The following is a 22,904-nucleotide window of genomic DNA, read 5'->3' as shown; positions in this document are numbered from 1 at the left end:
TCGGTAACCGTAAGACGAGAAAAGAACAGATCGCATTACTCCGAAAAGACATAACATGCATTGAAAATTCACCTTTCCAGCACTTATCAAGAACCTAAAGGCAGTCTGTATTCCCTGATAAACTGGGTAAGAAAAATAACATGCAGCTTAAAATGCATATCAGAAACAAAAAAAAAGGTCTCATATATCCCAAATCAGAAACAGCTAAAAATGCGGAATCCAGCTCAGGCAGGGTTTACTTGATTTTCTTCTTAGGCCTCAACTGCAAGACAGAAAATACACTATGTCAAAATTTACATCAAAAGAACAGCATAGGACAAAAACTATGTGAGTCTATTGATATATCACAGGGATGGCAAAAATTAACCCAACCGAGAAACCCAACCCCACCGGATACCATTTGGGTCAGGTTTGGATTGAGTTTGTTAGTTGAGATTGACTTAAGATTTTTCAACCCAAACTTTAGATGATCGTATATGAATCAGCTTTGACCTGGCATGGAACATGAGGATAGAGCTCTATCTAAATTTAAATAATTTAGACTGGATTGAATGGATAAGAACTTTTTTGAATGAATGGCCAATTTCTTGATATTAGTTGTTTAAATTATTTTAAAAATTAACTAGTAAGAATCATAAGTATTGAATTTGATAGGTTAGTATAGATCTATTAGAGATTTGAGTCTTATAAAATAGATTACATTATGGTCAAACAGATAATCCAAAACGACCAATGGATGGGTACAGCTCAAGAGGTTGGAATGGGTGTGGGTTAAGATTTTGTACATTGTTGGATCAGGCAAAATCTGAACCGACAATGAGAAATCTTAAAAATTCATAAGCTTCATTTCAGAGCTTTGCATATACCACTTGGCTGGCCACTCACATCAACTCTACAAACTCGACTTCCTGCCCAAGGAAATCTGATCTACAGGTGAATTCAGTGGATATATACAAAATTGAACAGTTTCTGAAAAAAAATATAATCAACAGAAGACCGTCTTGACCCTAGCCTAACAAGCTGGAACAACCAGTCAAAGGCATTCAAAGGGAAAAATAACAAAGGGGGGAGGGAGTACCTGGTTGCTATGACCGCACTTCTTCTTACGGCAATTCACAGCCCTAGGATGCAGGCGAGCATAACACCTGAAAACAGAAAAGGAGATAATCAAATGCAAAGAAGGCGGCAAAATAACACTTGCAGTTGGTAAGAAAGTATGCTACTTGCTAGAAGAAGCCAATGCAGCAAAAAACATTTTGCATCATTTTATTCAGAAAAGATTCAGTTAACTATCCCAGTTAACTTAATTCTGAAACGCATAGACCAATGACAAAACAAGATGGTCAAAGATAACCCTAAAAATGATAAACAAAGGAACTAGTTGTTAGAAGTCTTGTAGCAGAACAAGTAATAAATATCAATAATTACCCCACCAAAAAAAAAGCAATGGATGAAAATTAATCATCCATCATTTCATTTATCACCATCTGAGTGTTACATTGGTTACAGCAGCAATGGTAAAAATCATTCGTGAGTATCATAGATCCAGAAAACTTGATCAATCCTTCATTTTGCAATGACATCAGATAAGATGACACGACCTGTATACACAATAACTCTAGCAAAAAAAAGAGAGCTGAAACTTGCACATAATAATCTGGAAAAGGAAGTCAGCCTAAGTAAATCTTTTGGATTGATATTTTAACAAAATGTTTCAAAGATAACCACAAAAGAATGAAATACGGTGTTCTAACTATAGCCATGAGATATATTCTTAACAAACCTCAACCAAGAAACATAGTAGAACTTCAAAAAAACAATAATTTATAATTCTTTCCATGGTTGAGTGGTACAACATTGACAGTTAACCACATTCCCCTATCTATAACCTTTCTTCTAGTGGAAAAGGGTAACATATCTACCTTGTTGGAAGTAAACAAGATGGAAATTTCAAATCTCTATACTGTAAAGACAAGATACTTATGATCTCATATAAAGTATTACTGAGAAATACTTCACATGATGACCTGGTTGCACTAGCAAATGTCAATACATTTTTTTATAATATAGACATCATACAATCTGCAAAGAAAAGAAGGCATTACAAGTCTAAAACAAAGACAAAGATTTGCACACCAGCTGTGATCAGCATGAATGCATTATGATAGAAAAACCTACTGCCAAAACTAAAGACATTGTCATCATGGAGTGGCAAGTAAATCTTATAATTGACAGCGTGCTGGTAACCATACCAAAGTTCAAAACAGATGCAAGATGAGTTTTGTGGCCACCATGCTGCAGGTTATGAATAGAAAAAGACATGGATACAATCACACATGGGTGATCAAAAGATATCATTTATTTCCCCCCAAAAAAATCATTCGGAAGTCGTTTTACCAACAAAAGAAAAAATAAACAAACTAATCAAGTCCTTATAGTATTATCTTAGCTACCCAAACAAAGAAATGATATTAGTCATTCATGTAAAGCTGGCGAATATTAACCCATTTTGCTTACTCAGTTTGTTACAACCATGCCTAAAACGAAACAGCTTCAGCCAATTTAATTAATCCCAAATAGTTTAAACAAGTCAAAATGAATAATAACATTTTAAAATTATAAAAAGAAGAAAAAAAATATAACAAACAATAACGATGTTAACATTATACCATATATAACATTTACAAAAGAGTACAGAAAGTGTGAATACAAAGAACTCATATTAGTCATTCATGTAAAGCTGGTGAATATTAACACATTTTGTTTAGTCAGTTTGTTACAACCATGCCTAAAACGAAACAGCTTTAGCCAATTTAATTTATACCAAATAGTTTAAACAAGTCAAAACAAATAATAACATTTTAAAATTATAAAAAGAAGAAAAATTATATAGGAAACAATAACAATGTTAACATTATACCATGTATAACATTTACAAAAGAGTACAGAAGTGTGAATACAAAGATCATCTCAAATACTGATTTGTCTTGGTCTTTCACTAGAGCATGTGTTTAACATGGTGCATCCAGTTCTTTGTGAACCAATATAATTGGAGGAAAATTTCCCAGAATAATATCTAGTAAAAAGTCAAAACCAAGCAGAAAAAAGTATGATAGTAATCTATTACAATTAGGAACGACCCTAGCTTGGTAAAATGTGTTTAAAATTTTTGACAAAACTCAAAGGCAGTATGATGAAACCAGGATGTTTCAGTTCACAAGCTGGCAAACATTGAGTTTTGATTTTTCATATAATGCATCCAACAAACCATACTTTGATCCAACTGCACCTTTAGAAACAGGTCTACATGACTGCAGCACAGGAAGGAGCTCAAAGATTATAACATATTCATATTATTAACATCAGCCTAAAAACGATATTAGTTTCCATAATTTCTAGTTGATCAGCTACCCAGGAAGAAGAAAGCCACAAGCTACCAATAATGTGACAAGAAACCCGTAATCACACAGAAGAAAACATAGAACCTCTGAAAGATATTACATCAATAGCATCAAAGCCCATAAAATGCAGCTTAAAGTCCCACTGAAGCACAGAAGGATGGTTGTAGGGTAAAGAAAGACACCATGGTACCAAACTAATGTCTCATGCAATAGTACGAAAGGTTTTTAATAGTCCACGACTAGAGATAATGCACTTGCGACAAGAAAATAACAGAATGAGACGGCAAACTATATTCTTGTAAATTTACAATGCATCATACTGGAAGGTCATGATTATACTAGGGCACGACAAGATTAAAAAAATCACAGTAAAATAAACAAGTGACTGGAGAAGAGAAAGAACAAGAAGCATACTTTCTACAGATCATCTTGTCCTGGTTATATTTCCTGGCAAGGGCCATGAGCGAGGGCTCGATGATACCACCCCTCAACCTCAACACCAGATGAAGTGTCGACTCTGTAACACCACCACAACAACTTCCTCGTCACAAAATCATACCAAGAAACGCTAAACAACAAGACTTGAAAGAACGCTTTAGCTAAGACAAAAAACAGCAAGAGACCGTAGAATAACCAATCCAACCCCATCGTGCAGAAACTAATTCGCGTTGCAATAAAATATGAGAGCAAAAGAGGAACAGGTAGAAACCCTAATTGAATCAAATATAATTCGATCGAATGGAGACGAAAAGAAAGGAAATCGGAGGCAAAGGTTGCACCTTTCTGGATGTTGTAATCAGCTAGCGTTCGTCCATCCTCGAGTTGCTTCCCGGCGAAGATCAAACGCTGTTGGTCCGGTGGAATTCCTGCGAAAAAACACCATTTAAGCATCTGCTAGGTTTTTTATGAACGAAATCCACAGAAACTGGATTCCAAAATGTAGGAAGAAGAAGAAAAAGAATCCATTGAATCAAATCTAACGGATTGGGCAAAGAGAGAAAGAGAGAGGGGGGAGGATAAGAGAAGGGGAGAACCTTCTTTATCTTGGATCTTGGCCTTGACGTTGTCGATTGTGTCAGAGGACTCGACCTCGAGGGTGATGGTCTTCCCGGTGAGGGTTTTGACAAAGATCTGCATCTTGATCGCTCGATCTCTCTCCGCCTCCTCTCCTTCGTTTCCACTCTGAAAACCCTAACCCTAACGTCGTGTGGTTATTTATATGGCAACGCTCGTCGGCACAGGTGTGCTAAGATTGCTGTTCCTTGGATGGACGGTCAGGATGTAGCAACTGGAAGCAACCCCGATGTGGTATTCCTCATATGATGTGACGAGGTCAAAATATACTGCATCATGGAGGCTTTTACATGACTGCATCTCTTCACATGCTTTACTATGTATTTGCCCCTAAAAAATTCTGTTTTCTTATACCCCGTATCCTTTCTTTTTTTTGCAAATATACCTTTGCAATTAGGTTTTTGATTGCAACAAAGCTAGAGCTTAACTATTAAATGACAGAAATTACTCTTCCTCTCTGCATGAATATTAGAATATTTATCTCTCTGATATCGAAACATGAATTTTTACATCTTAATACAATTAACAATAATGTAGGAAGTTATATTTCGTTTTCGTTTTCTATGGTTCATTTATAATCATTGTATATAGATATGAATTTTTTATGTCGATGTAATTAATGAAAAATAGAGTGACTCGTCGTTAAATTTCATTTTCGATGTTCCATATAATAATTAAAGAATGATTTTATGATCACTCTAAAGAGACATGAATTTTCAGGTGTTAATATAAATAATGAGAAACAAAGGAACTCATTATTCAATTTTATTTCTCTGTCTCATATCATAAAATTGGATTGGTTCTAATGAAACTATATAAAGACATGATTCATTGAGATTTTATATAAATAATATCAGAAAAGATTCTATCTTTCAAATTTATTTCACATGTTTCACATAATCACCCTAGAATGACTTTTCAATCACCATATAGCTAGCACAAATTTTTGTGCCGATATAATTAACAAAAAATACATAGTCTTATTGTTGGATTTTATTTCATATCTTTCACACAATTTCCCTAGAACAGTACCATCATTATATGGTGTTAGGGAATTCTGAATGTTGACTTAATTAATAAAAAATAGAGACTTGCCAATGAATTTCATTTTACATATTTTATACAATTAGCTTGAAATCATTACTTTTTTATATTAATAAAAAAATTTGATGGTTTTACCTTTGAATTTCATTTCAAGCGTTCCATGCATTCATTCTAGAATAGTTTTCGAGTCACTACATGGAAACATGAATAGTTGTTGATGTAGGCAATAGAAAACGAAAAGATTTATCATTATATTTTGCTTTTTTACGAGAGATCGGAGATGAGATGGAAGAATGGGATGACGGCGGAAGAGATAGATCGGAGAGTGGGGAGATGACCAGAAAACCATAGCAAAGAGTTGAATATTTTCCTTACAGCTTTAACCACATAACCAAGAGATTTCCCCATCTTTTTCAACCGAGACCGGCAGATCATTTGGAAAAGCAAAAGGTAAACTCGAAACTTAGGGAAGCAGCAGCAAACTTAATGTAGTTATAAACAACTTAAACCATTTGCTATGGTTAAGGATACACAACCTCACCAAGCCTGATTCCACTGGTATAACCTTGCCGTATTTTCACTCATCTAATCCAAAAATCTCTATATAACAAATATTTTCATGCTCAAAATCCCCGTATTACAAAGAGGAGCTTAAAACGCTTAGCCAGGAGACCAGCCAATGAAGCATAGCATCTCGGACCTACCACATCCTCTCCAGACCGGATAATGTCATTACATTTAGCTCCTTCTAGTTTAGAGATATAAATTAGTACCCTAAGAAGGTACTTTAGCAGCATAACAAGCAACTCCACCAATCATAAGGATCTAAATGAATAGTGATCCCCAAAACAACATAACACATATAAAGTACCAACCTCCTCTTGGGTTTTCTTTAATCTAGCCTTTCTGTTTATGCTTTACCGCTCATCAAGGACTAAAACCATATAAACTGAAGAATGGTAAATGCAATGGCTTACAGCAACAAGCACAGCATTAAACAAGTTCATAACGTTGACTAGATTCTCCAATTATGATAAAACAAATACTAACAGGTCTAAACAATACCACGATGGTATCACTTGATAATCCAAGAAGATTTCATCAACTAAATCATCATTCAACCAGATAAACATTAAGAAACCACAAAACTGATCCCAAATTCTAAGAGGAATTGCCCAGCCAGCGGCAGAGAACTGTCGACACTCTGCAATAAAGGTGAAGAGAAGTTACAGCCTCCTCCCCCTTCTCCCACCCTTTCTGCGGGTGCTGTCAGTGGGGATGGGGGTGACGTCCTCTGCAGGGCAAAAGAGCACAAGACCATACAGTATGTTAGTAAAATACCCCGGCAGAAGGAGCAGGATATTCATCCTGCATCGACTAAAATGAAAAATAATCATAATGGCAATTATGCATAAAACTTGGCCTAAGTAACAGGTATCTTGATCAGATAATGAGACAGTGGATTTTTTATTCCCAATTAAAATATGAAGCTGGTAGTAAAATAGTCTGCTCAATCCAAGCCACCAAAGCAATAGCTGGTGAATTTGGACACCAGAGAACAGAGAACAAAAATACAAAGTTTAGTCCGTGTGAACAGAATATCAACAATGTGATTCCTGAATTGTTCGATTTTAAGTGACGATGCATTTTTAAATGATGTCTCGATAAAGACCTCTAGTTTGTATGATCAACAAGCATACTTATGACTTGTAAGGATACAAACAAACAGCATAGCCTACAAAATTCGGTCCTACAAAAGAATAAGCATATACCCACGCTTGAAAAGCATTGCTTAAAAGCACAATCCCAGACCAGGCCGACACTAAGCATGCAAATTGGCATCAGCAGCAATAACTCATAAGATAGACTTAAGGCTATCCAAATTCTGTTATAAACATGGAGAGCTGAAGTGGGAATGCGAAAAAGATCGAGGTGGGGTCGATCGAAACCATTTTGGAAATCCACTACCATTACACAGCAGAGCAAAGCAAGCTAAAAATAAACATCTAGAGGACAATAGATGCAGCGAACCACGAGAATGTACAATTTCATTACCATCCGCACTATAAGATGAGTACATTATAATGATGATGCATCTTAGATTGCACCTTACCAGATGTTTCCTGCTACCAGGAAAACCAAACATGATGAGTTTCACAGATGCATTTCTCCATAAAATTTGGATGAAAAGGTAAATGCATCTCCAACTAATTATTCCCATATCCTTTAACTATGACCATGAGGACCCAAATCAGAAAACAAAACCTACAAAGCTGACATAGTTCGGACGAAATATAGACACTAATCAAATTAAAGTATTAACTTACCAATACGCCCAATTTTCATTCCAGAACGAGCCAGGGCTCTAAGGGCAGACTGAGCACCAGGACCAGGAGTCTTTGTCTTGTTTCCACCAGTGGCACGAAGCTTAATATGCAGAGCAGTAATACCCAATTCCTATAAACATAGATGAAAAAGGAAATAAATATAATAACTAGAGAAGAACAAATGTAGTTGAACCAAAATAGCTCAAGATAATAGTAGACCTTGCACCGCTGAGCAACATCTTGTGCTGCAAGCATGGCTGCATAAGGAGATGATTCATCCCTGTCAGCTTTAACCTTCATGCCACCTGTTGAAAAAAGTTAAGAGCTATGTCTTAGACTGCCTGTAGCAATCCAAAACAATAAGTATTCTAAAAGGCAAAAAAATAGGATTTCAATTACTGAACTAAATGCTTCACAAAAAAAGTTTATACATACCTGCAATAATCCGATTATTAGGTTTTAAACCTGCATCCCTACTATTTAATATGATCTGTTTGTTTTTCTCCATTTTTTTTTCAAACTGACATAATCCGATTCACAAAACAGTACCAAATAACTTAGATAAAGTTTACATCAAGGAGATATCTTACTTTTTATGCAAGTACACATACTAATACAAGTATCAAAATTTTCATATTGGATATATAAGATATTAAGAATGCAAGAAGCAAGAAATATACAACAGCAATGACTGCACATCTGAGTATTGCCTTCTAGTGACTGATAAAATGAGGTTGCTCATATGTGAAAAAACATGGGTTAAAAGAGTTGAAGCAACAATACTCTTAAATTCTTGTAACCACCTTCCATTCTAAAGTTATATTAAGACCAATATGCCTCAAAATTCCAATTCAAGAGAGAACAATCTTCAAACATTTATAAATCAATCACTCTTGCACCCAAGACACCTCAGTAAGCATAATATTCAGGCATCTATTGGACCTATCATACAAAAAAGTGATGTAACTTGTAGGCTTGTATTTACAAAACAGATGCTATGTTCTAAATAATGTAACTTGCATGTCTTGCTTTTCCATAAGCTAGGCATCTCATGAATGCAATGGCAAGAGATACGCACTGTACCAAAAAAAAAATCTAACTTGAATATCTTCCTATTCCATGAGCTAGACATCTCATGAATGCAATGGCAAAGAGATATCCACAGTGGAATCACTATATATGAGAAACAAAAGGCTGTCCCATCATTTATAGTATTCACTGCTGAGACATCAAATGCCATAATTGAGACACCCAAAAGGAAAAGGAAAAAGGAAAGAACACAAAGAAGGACTCTTTGGTTCCTGCATCAATATTGCATGGTTATGACTCAAAACGCATCCACATCATCAAAGGAAGGCTTTCTTAAGGGCCATGCTTGGGAAGAAAAATTAAACAAAAAAAAATTATGATAGTTCTATGCAGAGAAAGAATAGTAAATAACAAATAAAAGCCTAAAATATTAAACATTATATAGCACGGTTATGACTCAAAACACTTCCATGTCGTCAAAGGAAGGCAAGATCTTGAACGCTATACTTGGGAAACAAAAGAGATCTATGAATGTCCCATACTGAGAAAGAATAATAAACAGCTAAAAACCAAAATATCAAACATAAAACTTGAACAAGTTTAATCAAGATTTAATTGTTTGATGACTCCTGCATATACTCAAATTAAATCCTTTCCAAAGTATGAGCTGCATATAAACCCAGACTTGAAAAGGACATTCTTTGTCTTCCATGCATAGAGGTATCACAAACACTTATCACAACTCCATTCTTATTGCTGCTATGTCTCCTCCAAGGCAGTTCTTTTTTATCCAAGTTAATAGTACACATTTGCCTCAACATTCTTCTCTTAGTCTATCTAATGCAAACATTACCATTACTCAGTAGTGCAATCAAGGAAATATAAGTTTCAATTTCACTTTACAAATCATTCCACATCTTACCACAATGCAAGCATCCTGCAACTTGATAAAAGGATACAGTCAATGTAATGACTCTACTCCTAAATCTTATCACAAACCATCATTTTACAACTTTACTAAGTTCGAACAAACACTGCACCGCAACTAATCCTTTTGAAGAAAAAAATAAATCCATCTCCAAACAAAGGATAAAGAACTGTAAACTTTGAAAATAACAAATGCAACCCAAGCAAAATTCCCATACCAGTGATGCGAACAAGTGTTTCTCTCCCAGATAAATCAGTAACATGCTGCAACCGAAATATAATATCCAGTCAATAGAAAGACCAGGAAACATGCGCATTATTGTAAATAAAGAAATGGCATCAAAACCCACAATGAAAGTATCATTGAATGATGCAAAAATGTGAGCGACACCAAACACATGCTCTCCTTCTCGCACCGTTGGTCCAAGTGTCACATTTTCCTCTTTGGGCTCCCTGGTCTTCTTTCTAGACTGTAAACCCAACACCACTAAATGTGAGAGCCCAATGAAAATTAAGCTAAAATTTCATTCTATAGCAGATTTAATTTTAAGACATAGCATAGAGATTGAGAAAAGTTCATGAAAAGGTTATAGCAGTCATAACAGACCGCTTGTAACAAACCCAGATTAAAGATTTTGAACTAAATTCCTATTTGCACATGCAGACAATTACAAAAAAAAAAGCACAGAAACAGACCAAAAACAATGCGAACTTAAACTAAATTTAATAGAACCAATTACCCGATACTCTTTTTGATCAAAAAATGGATCAAAATGTCTTAGTTCGTGCGTAGACATCATTCTGCCAAATAGCAAATTTTACTAGATGTTGCTCATTGCATAAATTCACGAGATTTCATAAAAAAGACTCACAAAAATAACTCCTTTGTCAGGACTGAAATATGAGATGCAATCCTAGATAAAGACATCACATACCGGAGCTTCAAAATACAAAAAATCATAAAGAGTGATCTCGAGCTTTTTATTAAGAACTGCAGCTAAATCTTTCTGACGGCTCAGTGAATCCAGGAAAAAGGGAGAAAAGTTAAGGTTAAGAAATCTGGACAAGATCAGATGATGCATCTCAAGAAACGAACCAAAAAAACACTAAAATATCCAAAGATTATAGTAAAAACGTGACTTGTATAAGTAACAAAATCATACACTTCCGATTTGGAATACAGAGCTTCAAATCTCAAAGCTCCTCACCAAGAATCCAGAGGAACAGATAGTAGGAAACCAAACCTTCCATCAGTTCACTAAGTCCCAAAAAAAACAGAAACACGAGGATTCTAAAAATCTTCTAGCGCTGGGTAAAACCCAAGAATCGGATCGTGCTTCACAAAGATTAGACTAACCGAGAAACAAAAATATAAGGAATCGAAGCTTATAGATAAAAACAGCAAAAAAGATTGAAAGACCGAGAGGTCGAAAGGAGAATCCGTAGACGCCTTATGTCTCTTACCATGGTCGCGGTGGCGGCTAAGCGGGCTACGGCGGGGAGGCGCTAGGGTTTGCTCGAAGATAGAACCCTAGTTTTCGCTTTCGCTGCAGTTCCGCCGTTCCCGTAAGCTAAATATAGAGAAGAGAAACTGGGCCGAACCCGCCGACTCCCACTCGTTGGCCCAATTGTACGTTTATAGCGAAGGTTTGGGCCAAACTGCATCTAGTGGGCTGTCATTCGTCAATTGGTCGGTAAAATGGGTCGAGACCACTGCCAATTGGAACAGGTTGCAAAGGGGGAACACAGCCCGGCCCGGGAATGGTGCAGAAAGAGAGAGAGAGAGAGAGAGAGAGAGAGAGAGAGAGAGACAGAGAGGCCCCTTCGTAAACAACTACGATTTTCCTAACCCATGCTTCTGTCATGTCTTTCTTTCCATCGTTATCTCTCATTTTTTAATTATCCATTTCAAATAAGATGAAATTGTGAATATGTTCCTCTTCCTCATCACTCAGACACTCCTCCAATCCATGGTCAACTTTTTTTGATCCATGATCCCATCTTATATTATTTCTTTCCTTCCTTCCATATTATCTCTTATTCTTTAATCATACTTTTCTAATTTAGGATGAAATTTCGATACGACATTTCTAGTCCATTCATCCCTTTATCACTTCTCCGAACCATAAACCACTACTCCTAAACCTTCATTCTCTCCATGCCTTGCTCTTTTAATACCATTATATTAAAACTTCCATCTAGGTGCATATAATATCATGATCATTAGGGTTTTTAGAATATATGGTACGAGACAATAAATAAATAGGCAAGGAAAGTAAGTTTTTGAATTTTCCCCCTAAAGCTCCCTTTTTTTTATCTCCTCCTTTCCCGTTCATTCACTTTGTACATCTTCAAATATTTCCAAACCATGTTATTATCTAAAGTACATATATATATATATACAATACCACATATGGAATATCTTGATATATGAGTGTATTAGGACTATCTGTTACATTTTCTATTTATTCTTTTACCAACTCTATTTCTCTCTTATTTTAGTTTAAACTTTCATATTATATAAGAGTATCTTTACGGTTTAGCATCTAATTTTTAATTTTTAAATCTATCTTCTGTCTATCTTTTATTTATTTTATTTTGTTCATTATGCTTTAATAAAACATTTTTTATGTTTCTACTTTTGTTCCTTTTATTTTTAATCTTGATTTGTAAGGTTTAATTACCTTTTTTTGCATTTCTATATTTTCTTTATTCAAAATTAATCTTAACCTTTATCATACTTTTTATTTTTCATCTTATGTGTGCACTCTATTTGATTGTTACATTAAGTCTGGTATATATGATGTAGTTTACTATTATTTTTTTGTTTACATAAATATATATATATATATATTGCTAATAAAATAATATATCATTATAGTTTATACTTATATTTTTCTTGTTTATTTTATTTTAAACATTAAAGACTAGTAGTAACGGAATTTTGATTTTTAGTTAATTTTTATAATTATTTAAAATAAAACAATAATAGAAGCAAAAGGTGAAACTTTTAATTTACAATGTTTTTACTTTCTTTATAATTGCATCATTTCCCTTTATTTTTCCAACAATAGAAAAGGGAAATTTGTAATTTTTTAGTTGCACTTTTCTTCTGAAACATTTCAAAAAATATTTAAAAAATTAAAATGGGACGTTTAAAATATTTTTGCTTCTATTATGGGAAAGGAGAATCAAAATTTTTAGAAAATACATAGTTTAGAAGATATTAAAAAGAAAAAACAGTAAATATTAGATATTTTAGAAAATATTGAAGAAAAGGGAGTTTTTAATTACATTTACCTTGTAGAAAGAATTAAATAAATATTTTAGAAGATTTCAAAAGTGAAATAAAGAAAAAATTTTGACAGCTGTGGGATTTGAACCCACGCCCTTCCGGACCAGAGCCTAAATCTGGCGCCTTAGACCACTCGGCCAAACTGTCGCATTGAATAAACCCTTCTCCGCATCTTACTTATCCTATGTTCTGGCCTTAAGGCATAAGATTAATCAACAAAAATTGTCCCTAATAATCTGAATAAAATGTTTTAGCAAGACAACCAAGCACTCCTATTCTCACCAAAAAGGCAAGCACAATGTGTCCCATCATTCTTATGATAATTTCATACGAACATAAACATTAACATAGTGGACCTTCACCATTTTGAACAATTCCTTGTGCCTCCTAATATATATTGCACATAGCTACCTGCTGTCAATTTTTCGGTCGAGAAACACCCCAAATGGCTAACACAACCTCTGATCCATTGATGATACCATCTCATCGCTTAAATACTAAATAGTCATTATTTGCAAAACGAATGCTAACAAGGACGGCGCTACTTTGCAATCCAACTGAAACATACAACCAGCCAGTCTTATGTACCAATAAGAAAGCAAACACCATGATCGGAACCTCAGCGCCAAGGGCTTCCTGTTAGTCAATCCCTGCTCAATCAACTAGAAACAATTTCTCATTATGCCAACTATCACAAAAAGAACATATATGCCTGTCAACAATAAATAAGTATATAGCTTTCATCAAGTTGCAAACTTCAACACAAGAATTAGTTACAGATTATATTCAACTATACGTGTTTCTTTATTCCTTAAATCACTTCATTCAGATACACAGCTTGAAAGATCATATAACACAATGACAAACAACCTCTTCCTAGGTAACCTAACACCGCTTCAAGCGCATTTGTTTAACATATTACAACACCACTTGGAAAATTTCAACTCTCAACTATAACAAAGCAGTTATACAAGGCTTACAGCAACATCATGCTGCAGTAATAACAATAGTATTAGCACTGGACTTTTATAGTGAGATCTCTTGTCCTCTGTTTCAGTCAAATGGATCTATACGTGGATCATGTTCACTTGCCATAACCATTCCCGTGCAAAGGCATGTTGGGCACATCACCTAGGGAAAATGAAATTTTGAATGGTATCAGGGTGACATGGTACACCATAAAATTCAGCCACAATTCAGAAGGTTACAACAAACAACTGGTGCAGAAACATGGATAAGTAAAAAATATCAGAAATTGCATAGCCGACATAGTTTCAAATTTTGATTGCATGAAGATGTACATTAAAAGGTTATAAGGTAACACAATCAACATTACTTTGTACAGTTGTCATAAAATTTCATTTTTCTATAGTGTCAGGCCAGCCAGCCACGTCCAGGGTTTAGTTCCTCAGAGTCATTGCTTGACTACACCAACAAAAAGGATCAAATGTTCTAGATGACTACTTCAGTTCCTAAATAATCACAGTCCAGACAAATTAGGGAACATGGATTTAGCTTTGAAGCTAGTTTATGGATCCTTGACAATGATGCTTCAAGTGAGACCATATACAAGGCAAAATCATGAGCCTTATATTTGGATGCAGGCTCTGCAAAGTCTGGCTTACTGTCCTATAACAAGAAGAAGATGAATCTGCTTAGATTTCTTTGGCCACACCATCCCTATAGCACCAGTATCAAATACCATACATGTGCTATAGCTCCCAGAAAACAACTTCAGAAATAGTTTAGGACAACTTATTTGGAGAAAAGCTGATACTTTTTCTTTTATAACATAAATATCAGAAAGAGAATTCTGGTGTGGAAAAGAATGGTTTGTGACGACTTATTTGGAGAAAACTTATTTGGAGAAAAGCTGATACTTTTTCTTTCATAACATAAATATCAAAAAGAGAATAGTTTAGGACAACTTATTTGGAGAAAAGCTGATACTTTTTCTTTCATAACATAAATATCAGAAAGAGAATTCTGGTGTGGAAAAAGAAAATTCATAGTACTGTCAAAAGCAATACAAGGAATTTTTTTTCCAGGATTAGAAGGGGCTAATCCCCTCTTTTTTTTACCCTATACCCATCCCACCCTAATACAAGGAACAAAAATTATAATGGTGACTGACTGACTGTTCTAGCAGATATGTCATACCTTTCCAGCACCCGAGCAATTTGGACACCTTTGAGTTGTAGGGGGTTGCAAAGGGCGGTCACATCCACCAGGAAGTGAAACTGGTTCGACACTCAAGAACACACCACTGGCCGAACATCGAGCACAAGCCAAATATCCTATGGTCCAAAGTAATATATAAGAAAATGCTGCGGAAATTCTCCCAGATTTATACAAAAGAACTCTCAGCAGGCACAGAAAGCAACTCATACGGAAGAGTATCTAAATATCAGTAAATAACTTACAACAAAAATACATCATTTTAGGTTTTGTAACTCATTGCGACCATTGAGAGCAGCAACTGCCCTTGCAGGCAGATAATGTTATCATCTTATAGTGATACTTGTGACTTAATTCATCTAATGGGCACTTGTGGTTCCACATAAAAACACAGAGATGTCCTTATACAAAATTAATACATACCAGTGCCATGGCAGTATTTGCATCTCTTTTTCTCTTGCTGCCCGACATTCTTGGCTTCAGCTAGCATCATGGCTGATATCACACCCACTGCACCACCAGAGAAGGATGCTACAATGGGATCTACCTGACTGAATCACCATCCAAAAGAATGAAATTTAGGCAACTGAACAATTTATCCAAAATCTAGCAGCATGCGACAACTTGCAACATACCTTAGTTGCATTGGCAAGTGCATATTGCGTATAAAGTCTTCGTAGGAAGTACCACCAAGTCCTAATTTCAGCTCCAGCTGTGGCAAAAACAGCTCAAATATTATATATATATTTTATATAGCAAATGTGTCGTAAAGAAGAAAAAAATACACCTTTAATTGGTTACATAGTGTTCACATGATTTATAACATAAAAGTTACAACCCTGTTACGTATTTCACAATCCAGATCCTGAACCTAATGTTTTGGTTCCAAAATGCAAATCCGATGGTCCAATCAGGTTGCTACTGTCCAGAATATTCATTTAATTCAAATAAACAAAAAATTGATTTCATAACTAACAAACGTGTGATAGACACAGCATTCGTTAAAACATAGAAGAACTAGAAATTGTTCATTATACAGTATAATTCATCAATCGAGCCGACAAGAAATTGAAACAATCGAAAAGGGAACAACAACTTGATTGAATGTTGAAACATACATCATTGCATGATTGATGAACTAAAGATAATAAAAGCAGCACATATACATACATATCAAACACATAGCAACTTTTTCATTGTTCAGAAATGTAAAGCACAGAAAAGTCTAGAAAAACAAAACAGGGAAATAGAATAGTTTCAGCTTACTATTGGTGCAAGAAGGCCTCCAAAGACTATTATCCCAGATACAACTGAGAATGATGTCGTGTATAGCTGCTTTAAGGTTTTCGGCGTCTGGTTCAGGAATAACCACAAAATTAGAATGCAAAGTTTTAAACAAACCAATACCATGATTTTTCTGCAAAAAGAAAAAAAATTGTCAGATAATCACCATATGAGAGAGAAATGGAATAGTTGATGGAATGTCAGGCATCTCATTCTCTTCACTGCTCTCTTTGGCACATTCTACACTCTTTATGTGCTGTTGGACCCGCAATCTCCTAACCTAGAATTTGTTGTCAAAAGCATAAGATAAATCTAATAAAACCACAATTTGCCACCAGTATAGCTTCTTAGGCAATCAATTTTCCAAAGTGCATCTTGAAAGTGGGTGCATCGGGTGTATCCATAACAAACTAAACTTTAGCAGGCACAACAATAAATATATCATGTTTGTGAATCACCTCTTCCATGAGAAGAAAAATTTTATTTCGCCTACTTCTAATGTTGTCTTGAATTTCTTGAAGCTGCATCTGAACAAAATCCTGGATTGTCTCTGGCCCTTCTATAATGCAAAAGCTGCACGTAAGGGAACACTAAATGAGACTGTAGTTTAGTGAAATTTAGTACTGAAGTTCTACTTATAAACATATTGGCAAAAACCTCTAAAACCTCAATGTTGTATACATCCTTGTCAACTTACTGAGCATCTTGGATAAGACATAGCATCAAAGTTTAAATTCTAATTTTTAATTTTTTTTTTCGAAAAATAACAGAAAAGAAAGCACACACTTTAGTCACTAGTAATCATCTTCTATGAGATTCTTAGTCATGGCTCCTGTGGGAGCACAACAATTTTACTTGTAGTGCTTGACTACACTGCGACATCAATGGTAAGTACAACCCCATTAATATAACAAGCATATCCCAGTGTGATGGACAACCAAAATTGTCAAGCCCAGGCATGAAAAGAAAATAGAAGATGGATGACGGCACCAAAGAGCAGTAGGCTGAATATTTGTTAGGAGAAATTGTCACCAGGACATCAAATTGCCAGACAAGAATTATAAACAGAATCGAAGTTAAACTGGGCGATGGAAGCATAGTTTAGTTTTCTTATAGAAATGGAATTTTTCAGAATACTTGAATCTACATTTCCTCTAAGTGGAACACATGATAAGTTCTAAGAAAAGACTTTAACAGTCATCAAAATCCTCCTTCTCAACTATTCATTTCTCAAGAAATTGACTTTTCCATCCTCTAGTGACCAATCACCACAAAATAGAACCAAATTAATCGAAGATTTCCCTAAATACGGCAATTAAAGGAATGTAAAGTAAAGGGGGAAACCCGGGACCGGGCACGACCTCGAGGAATCATCGCCGGCGGGACGCGAGTTGTCGCTGGAGGAACAGCACACCGGACCGAACCGGAAAGAAGCCCCTCCTCCAGCTCTCCGGAGAGGCCGACGCCACCCGCCGGCGCCAGAGAAGAGAGCGAGGGTCTTGGACGGCGGAGGAACAGATGCCGAGAGAGAGAGAAGGGAGGAGAAAGGTGAGGCAATGGACGAAGCCATCGATATCCCACCTGCCCCATTTCCCCCCGGCGACCGTCTTTTAATACGGCCACTAGAAGAATCTACGGCCGGATAAACGGACAAATCCAGTACCCGAAGCATCTTGCCGTCCAATCACCCGGGCGACGATCCAGTTCCTGATGGGGGATCCGGTAACCCGCTAAGAAGTCGGCAGATCTTGCGGTCTATTAACGTGCGAGCGGATCTTGTCGGATCCGGGTAATTAATCCGTATCTTTAACGAATCCGCTTTGTCTAAAGAGTCGCAACTGGATCTGACCGGAAGTCGTGATATACTGACGTTATGCCGGCCCACAGAACGTAATGCCTTTGCGCATCCCAACGCACCCTCACCATCTCCCGGCGCTCTCCCCCCTCCTCCTCCTCCGCCGCCGCCGCCAGCCGGCCAACCCGCCTACTCGCCCGCCTCCGCCTCCTCCTCCTCCTCCTCCGTCGCTCTCCTTCCTGTAGTTTTGAGAGGATAGCGAAGAGAAATACATCGGTGGGAGGATTTAAAGGAGCTCTGGTAGAAGAAGAGGAGATAAAAGAGGCAACTTTAGCAATAGAGATGGAGAACAGGGGAATGGAGAGGAGAGTTTGAGAGGTATGCGAACATCCCCCATTTTCTTCCTATTTGGATCACAGCATCAGTTTAAATTCTCCTCTGAATCCAAAACCCTAGAGATAAACCCTCTCAAAACCCTAGCTTTCTCTCGGAGAGGTCAGTGACTAATAGAGAAGGAAAACAGGGGAACGGATTGAGAGTTTTACAACCATCCCTCATTTCCTTCCTGTTTGAATCACAATAACAAGGGTAGAGCTTTGCTATAAACCCAAAACCCCAGAGATAACCCCTCTCAAAATTATAAAATTTCTCTTCTAGAGGCAAGAGAAAATGCTATTTTTCAGCAGAAAGCAAGGGCAACTGCTCGTCCGTTTCCGAAAAATCCCAGCTTTCTCCTGCACCCAGAGATCAAATTATGTGGATGTGAAGATGAAGTGGAAGAAGGACTCCTCCTTCGACTCCCTTGACATCCTCACAAAGGGCAAAGACCTCCGGCCACTCGTCTCCCTCAAGAACATCATTGCCCGAGAATCCGAAGGCTGCATCCCCATCTCTGCTGTCTCCAAGCGAGGGAGGGAGCTCGAAATCTCTGGCCGTGTTGCAAGCTTCCTCAGGCGGTATCCAGCTGTGTTCCAGGAGTTCACAGGACCCAAGTACAACCTCCCATGGTTCAAGCTGACTGAAGAAGCTGCTGAGCTTGACAGAGAGGAGCGTGAAGTTTATGAGACACGGCGGATGGAGATAGTGGATAGGCTGAGGCGGTTGATCCTGATGTCGAGAGAGAGAAGGCTTCCATTGAGAATAGTTCAGGGAATGCTGTGGTACTTAGGATTGCCTGAAGATTTTCTTCGAAAGCCAGAGGAGATTTCAAAAGGGTGCTTCCAAATCGCTGAATTGGAAGATGAGGAGCAGGGTTTAACCACCATAATTGATCGAGATGAGCCCGTTCTTTCTGCACTTCAGAGGAACCAAATGAAGAAGTTAAATGGGACTGTGGACTCACTGCCATCAGCCATTCCTTTCCCTCTCTTCCCTTCGAAAGGTCTTCGCTTGAAGCAAAAGATTGAGCATTGGTTGGAGGAATTCCAGAAACTTCCCTATGTCTCCCCTTACGAAGATTTTTCACACTTGGACCCAAGCAGCGATATTTCAGAGAAGCGGGTTGCTGGAGTTCTTCATGAGCTGCTTAGCCTCTTTGTAGATAATTCTGCCGAGAGGCGGAGACTGCTCTGCCTCAGAAAGCATTTGGGATTGCCACAAAAGTTCCACGAGGCATTTGAACGCCACCCTCATGTGTTCTACCTCCTGTTGAAGAACAAGACCTGCTTTGTTGTCCTCAAAGAGGCTTATTATGCCAGATCAGCCACCACAATCGTGAAGCACCCGATGCTCGAGGTGAGGAAGAAATATGTCAGATTGATGAATAAGTCGGAGGCTATTCTGAGAAGCCGGAGGAGCAGGAAACCTTTGGCAGATGATGCAGAGGAAAGCCTCGATGCGGCTGTAGATTCTGAGAGCAAAGAAGATTATGATGGGTTAGATGAAGGCATGGAAGAGAGTTTGCGAAGTTAGCGCTACGAGTTAGTGTGGACCAAAGATGGAAAGATTAATTTGCATTAATTTATCACAAGTGCGAGGAATATTGGAAGCTGGAAACAGGAAACAGCTGATCTATTCATTGAATGATGAAGCAAGCTACCAATATTTACTCATGGATGATATGGTTATTAAGAATTTTAGAAGTGAAATGTGTAACTTGTGATCATGCATTCGTGCTGGAAGTATTAATTATAACCAATTGATTGAGATCGAACATCACTTAGGCTGAAACTGAGCTTTTGTGGTATGACATCTATTTTTGGTCGAAACATAATTGAGCTGCTTTATTCTGAAAACAAACAATGAAAAGCACAAATTTCTGAGTTAAATTATCAACAGTAAAGCTTTTCATAAGTGCTGCAAGAAATGAAGGCCTTTCTAGTAGGAATCGGTCTATGGTTTTAGATTCATTGGTGAGAGGACTAGGCGCAAACTTCAAGCTTAAGGCTATGCCATGTTTTGCTGTCTTATTGGCAAATATTGACTGCTCCTCTGCAAACTCAGAACACTGGTTTTTGGTTCACAGAACCATATAACCTTTGTCAGCATCAACTGGATAATCACTTCAAAACTTCTTCTTGCCTCTTCACTCTTTGCGTTCAACTGCATCATAACGAACGTGAAGATCAACGGATGCTTTGATCATCCATAGACAAAAGTTACACGAAAGAACAGAACTTTATAATCATTTTCTGCTTCTCTGACCTTGTAAGGCCACATGAAACATGAGTTTTTCAATGCAAACCAAGTGTTAGCAATAAATATTCCCACTTAAACTGTATGGCTGTTTTTTCTCCTGATGATGTTTTGACCATGGATGACCATGCACAAAAAAAGATAAGTATTATAACTGATCTGGTAATTTTGACTTTATTCACTTTGTCAGCAGCAGCTCAAATTTGTGAAGGGAGAACATAAGATCTTTCTGACTTTTGTTTTGCTTAGGGGTCTTAAAGCACATATGATCGTGATATTTTTGGTTTCTCATATTCAGGACCATACTCCTATATAGGCTTTTCCTTGCCTTGGATGATCTTGCCAAATGGACAAATTCATATTTTCCTTTGAAACATTATTTGAAAACACAGAGGGGCTTATATGGAGGTGTGAGTGATTACATGAAAAAAGGAAACCCAAGGATGCAAGCACAAAGCAATTTCTGATATTCCTATCTATAAAGAAACTTTTGTTTTGGAAAAGATTGAATGGTAATTTGGTTTTCCGGAAAGCTGATACCAAGCAGATGGAAAAAGGACTTTCCATCCCTTCTATCAGTGGCATCGTGCTTCATGATTTTTTAAGTAATGCAAAATATAATCACATTTATAGTTCATGGCTACAGGTCTTAGCTAACGATTTGATGTACTGGAAATTGAAGCAGAACCTTTGTGGCAACCATTCAGGATAAAATTGAGTTAGACAGCTTTGGAGAAGGCGATCTTGATGTATCAAATTAGCATGCAATTCAGGACTCAGGTTGTCGGAAATGAGACATAACAACATTCTACTTTGTACAGGGAGCACTCTTTGAACGAGAGTAAAAGGTTTAGCATCCTCAAATTTATGAACGGCAAAGGCAACCTTTTGTGGAAGATATAGGTCGCTGTTTTTGGTGGAAGAGGATGGAACTTTGTAAAACATTTTACTGAGAAGATGGTTCTTGGCAGTATGAGTAGAAGTATTGCAAAATAGATTTATGAATGGATAATTGCAGGAGAATCTGTTTCTGAAAGATATAGGTCTCCCATCCTGGCAGCACGAGTAGAAAGCAGAACTTCGAAGCACATTTCAATAAAAAGATCGTTCTTGGCAATATGAGTAGAAGTATTGCAAAACAGATGATGAGAATAGTTAATACTACTGTAGAAGAAAAACTAGATTGTAACAAGATAAGCCAGCAGAACATGACCAGAAAGGAAAACGAATCCACCTTGCTTCCAGAAAATTAGAAATTAGGAGTATAAAAGAGAATAAGATGCAGGAAATACTGAGTACATGACAAAACATTATCTGATTCGAGTTGCCCATAGTATGATATCACAAGAAAACTGTGATATAATTTGGCAAAATATTGCCACAAAATGTTTTCTTTCCCTTTCGACATGATCAAGACTGTAACAAAAATTTTATATGGTTATTCATTCAAAACTTTTGTATCATAAAATAAAAGGCTTTCCTTGATGTCTTATTGCATTGGGATTTGATAAATATGATATGATATATTCAGATTTCTTCAGTATACAAGGATTGCCTGAAAGCTTGGCTACGAGAATTGAAAAATATGGCTTCGGTTTCATCTTTTTGTTCTTCCATAAGTTGGATTGGCAACATTTCTGTGTCACTAGAAAATCTAGAACTAACTTGGAGGGTTAGAGAGGTTTCTCTTGCGAAATTACTAAAATGTTTAAATTACTACAATTGTGCCAATTTCCTACTGTGCCAAATTGTACTAAGCTGGGAGGAGTTTGCCATCCAAATCAAATTACGTTCTTTTTTTTTCTTTATTGAGAAAATAAACCAACTAACATCGAAACAAATTGAACTTTGGAGCCGGCATGATTCTGGATTAACATGAATTGCATTAAGATAAGGATTCGGCATCAATTCTATCT

The 22,904-nt window shown here is 36.7% G+C and overlaps 4 protein-coding genes and 1 non-coding gene across 5 annotated transcripts; 1 reads left to right on the top strand and 4 right to left on the bottom strand.

The window, feature by feature from the left end:
• Positions 1 to 10: 10 nt before the first annotated feature.
• Positions 11 to 4,613, bottom strand: LOC103697899 (ubiquitin-ribosomal protein eL40 fusion protein). The gene is made up of 5 exons (XM_008779841.6): positions 4,436 to 4,613; positions 4,181 to 4,267; positions 3,816 to 3,918; positions 1,079 to 1,145; positions 11 to 262 (listed from the first exon to the last, which is right to left on the bottom strand). Exons 1-5 carry the CDS (start codon positions 4,536 to 4,538, stop codon positions 236 to 238), a joined length of 387 nt encoding a protein of 128 aa, XP_008778063.1. The 5' UTR covers positions 4,539 to 4,613; the 3' UTR covers positions 11 to 235.
• Positions 4,614 to 6,512: 1,899 nt separating this feature from the next.
• On the bottom strand, positions 6,513 to 11,421 carry LOC103697898 (small ribosomal subunit protein uS11z). Its single transcript, XM_008779840.5, has 6 exons — positions 11,267 to 11,421; positions 10,153 to 10,272; positions 10,021 to 10,066; positions 8,066 to 8,151; positions 7,847 to 7,976; positions 6,513 to 6,813 (listed from the first exon to the last, which is right to left on the bottom strand). The coding sequence occupies exons 1-6, from the start codon at positions 11,267 to 11,269 to the stop codon at positions 6,746 to 6,748; spliced, it is 453 nt and encodes a 150-aa protein (XP_008778062.1). The 5' UTR covers positions 11,270 to 11,421; the 3' UTR covers positions 6,513 to 6,745.
• A 1,743-nt stretch (positions 11,422 to 13,164) lies between these two features.
• On the bottom strand, positions 13,165 to 13,244 carry TRNAL-UAG (transfer RNA leucine (anticodon UAG)). The gene has a single exon. It is a non-coding gene; the product is annotated as a tRNA-Leu (tRNA).
• A 633-nt stretch (positions 13,245 to 13,877) lies between these two features.
• On the bottom strand, positions 13,878 to 18,150 carry LOC103697897 (chaperone protein dnaJ-like protein). Its single transcript, XM_008779838.6, has 8 exons — positions 17,921 to 18,150; positions 17,018 to 17,132; positions 16,726 to 16,839; positions 16,542 to 16,628; positions 15,911 to 15,987; positions 15,699 to 15,826; positions 15,258 to 15,394; positions 13,878 to 14,228 (listed from the first exon to the last, which is right to left on the bottom strand). The coding sequence occupies exons 1-8, from the start codon at positions 18,127 to 18,129 to the stop codon at positions 14,151 to 14,153; spliced, it is 945 nt and encodes a 314-aa protein (XP_008778060.3). The 5' UTR covers positions 18,130 to 18,150; the 3' UTR covers positions 13,878 to 14,150.
• Positions 18,151 to 18,415: 265 nt separating this feature from the next.
• Positions 18,416 to 21,054, top strand: WTF9 (Ubiquitin carboxyl-terminal hydrolase family protein). The gene has a single exon (XM_008779837.6). The coding sequence runs from the start codon at positions 19,024 to 19,026 to the stop codon at positions 20,263 to 20,265; it is 1,242 nt and encodes a 413-aa protein (XP_008778059.5). The 5' UTR covers positions 18,416 to 19,023; the 3' UTR covers positions 20,266 to 21,054.
• Positions 21,055 to 22,904: the final 1,850 nt, after the last annotated feature.

This window comes from Phoenix dactylifera, chromosome 4 (assembly GCF_051530095.1).
Source record: "Phoenix dactylifera cultivar Ajwa chromosome 4, Ajwa_hap1_PhDact_Kaust_v1.1, whole genome shotgun sequence".
Classification (NCBI taxonomy): domain Eukaryota; kingdom Viridiplantae; phylum Streptophyta; class Magnoliopsida; order Arecales; family Arecaceae; genus Phoenix; species Phoenix dactylifera.
Note: the sequence above shows the minus strand (reverse complement) of the source record. Positions and strands in the feature narration are given on the sequence as shown.

Coding starts and splice junctions, on each gene's coding strand:
- LOC103697899 (XM_008779841.6), bottom strand. CDS start 4,538: ATGCAGATCTTTGTCAAAACCCTCACCGGGAAGACCATCACCCTCGAG. Junction 4,268..4,435: donor CAAGATCCAAGATAAAGAAG/GTTCTCCCCTTC, acceptor GTTTTTTCGCAG/GAATTCCACCGGACCAACAG. Junction 1,146..3,815: donor GACAAGATGATCTGTAGAAA/GTATGCTTCTTG, acceptor TTCTGTTTTCAG/GTGTTATGCTCGCCTGCATC.
- LOC103697898 (XM_008779840.5), bottom strand. Junction 10,067..10,152: donor CATTCAATGATACTTTCATT/GTGGGTTTTGAT, acceptor TTTCGGTTGCAG/CATGTTACTGATTTATCTGG. Junction 8,152..10,020: donor AACACTTGTTCGCATCACTG/GTATGGGAATTT, acceptor TTTTTTCAACAG/GTGGCATGAAGGTTAAAGCT.
- LOC103697897 (XM_008779838.6), bottom strand. CDS start 18,129: ATGGCTTCGTCCATTGCCTCACCTTTCTCCTCCCTTCTCTCTCTCTCG. Junction 17,133..17,920: donor GCCGGCGATGATTCCTCGAG/GTCGTGCCCGGT, acceptor CCTTACGTGCAG/CTTTTGCATTATAGAAGGGC. Junction 15,988..16,541: donor GAGGCCTTCTTGCACCAATA/GTAAGCTGAAAC, acceptor TTTTTGCCACAG/CTGGAGCTGAAATTAGGACT.
- WTF9 (XM_008779837.6), top strand. CDS start 19,024: ATGCTATTTTTCAGCAGAAAGCAAGGGCAACTGCTCGTCCGTTTCCGA.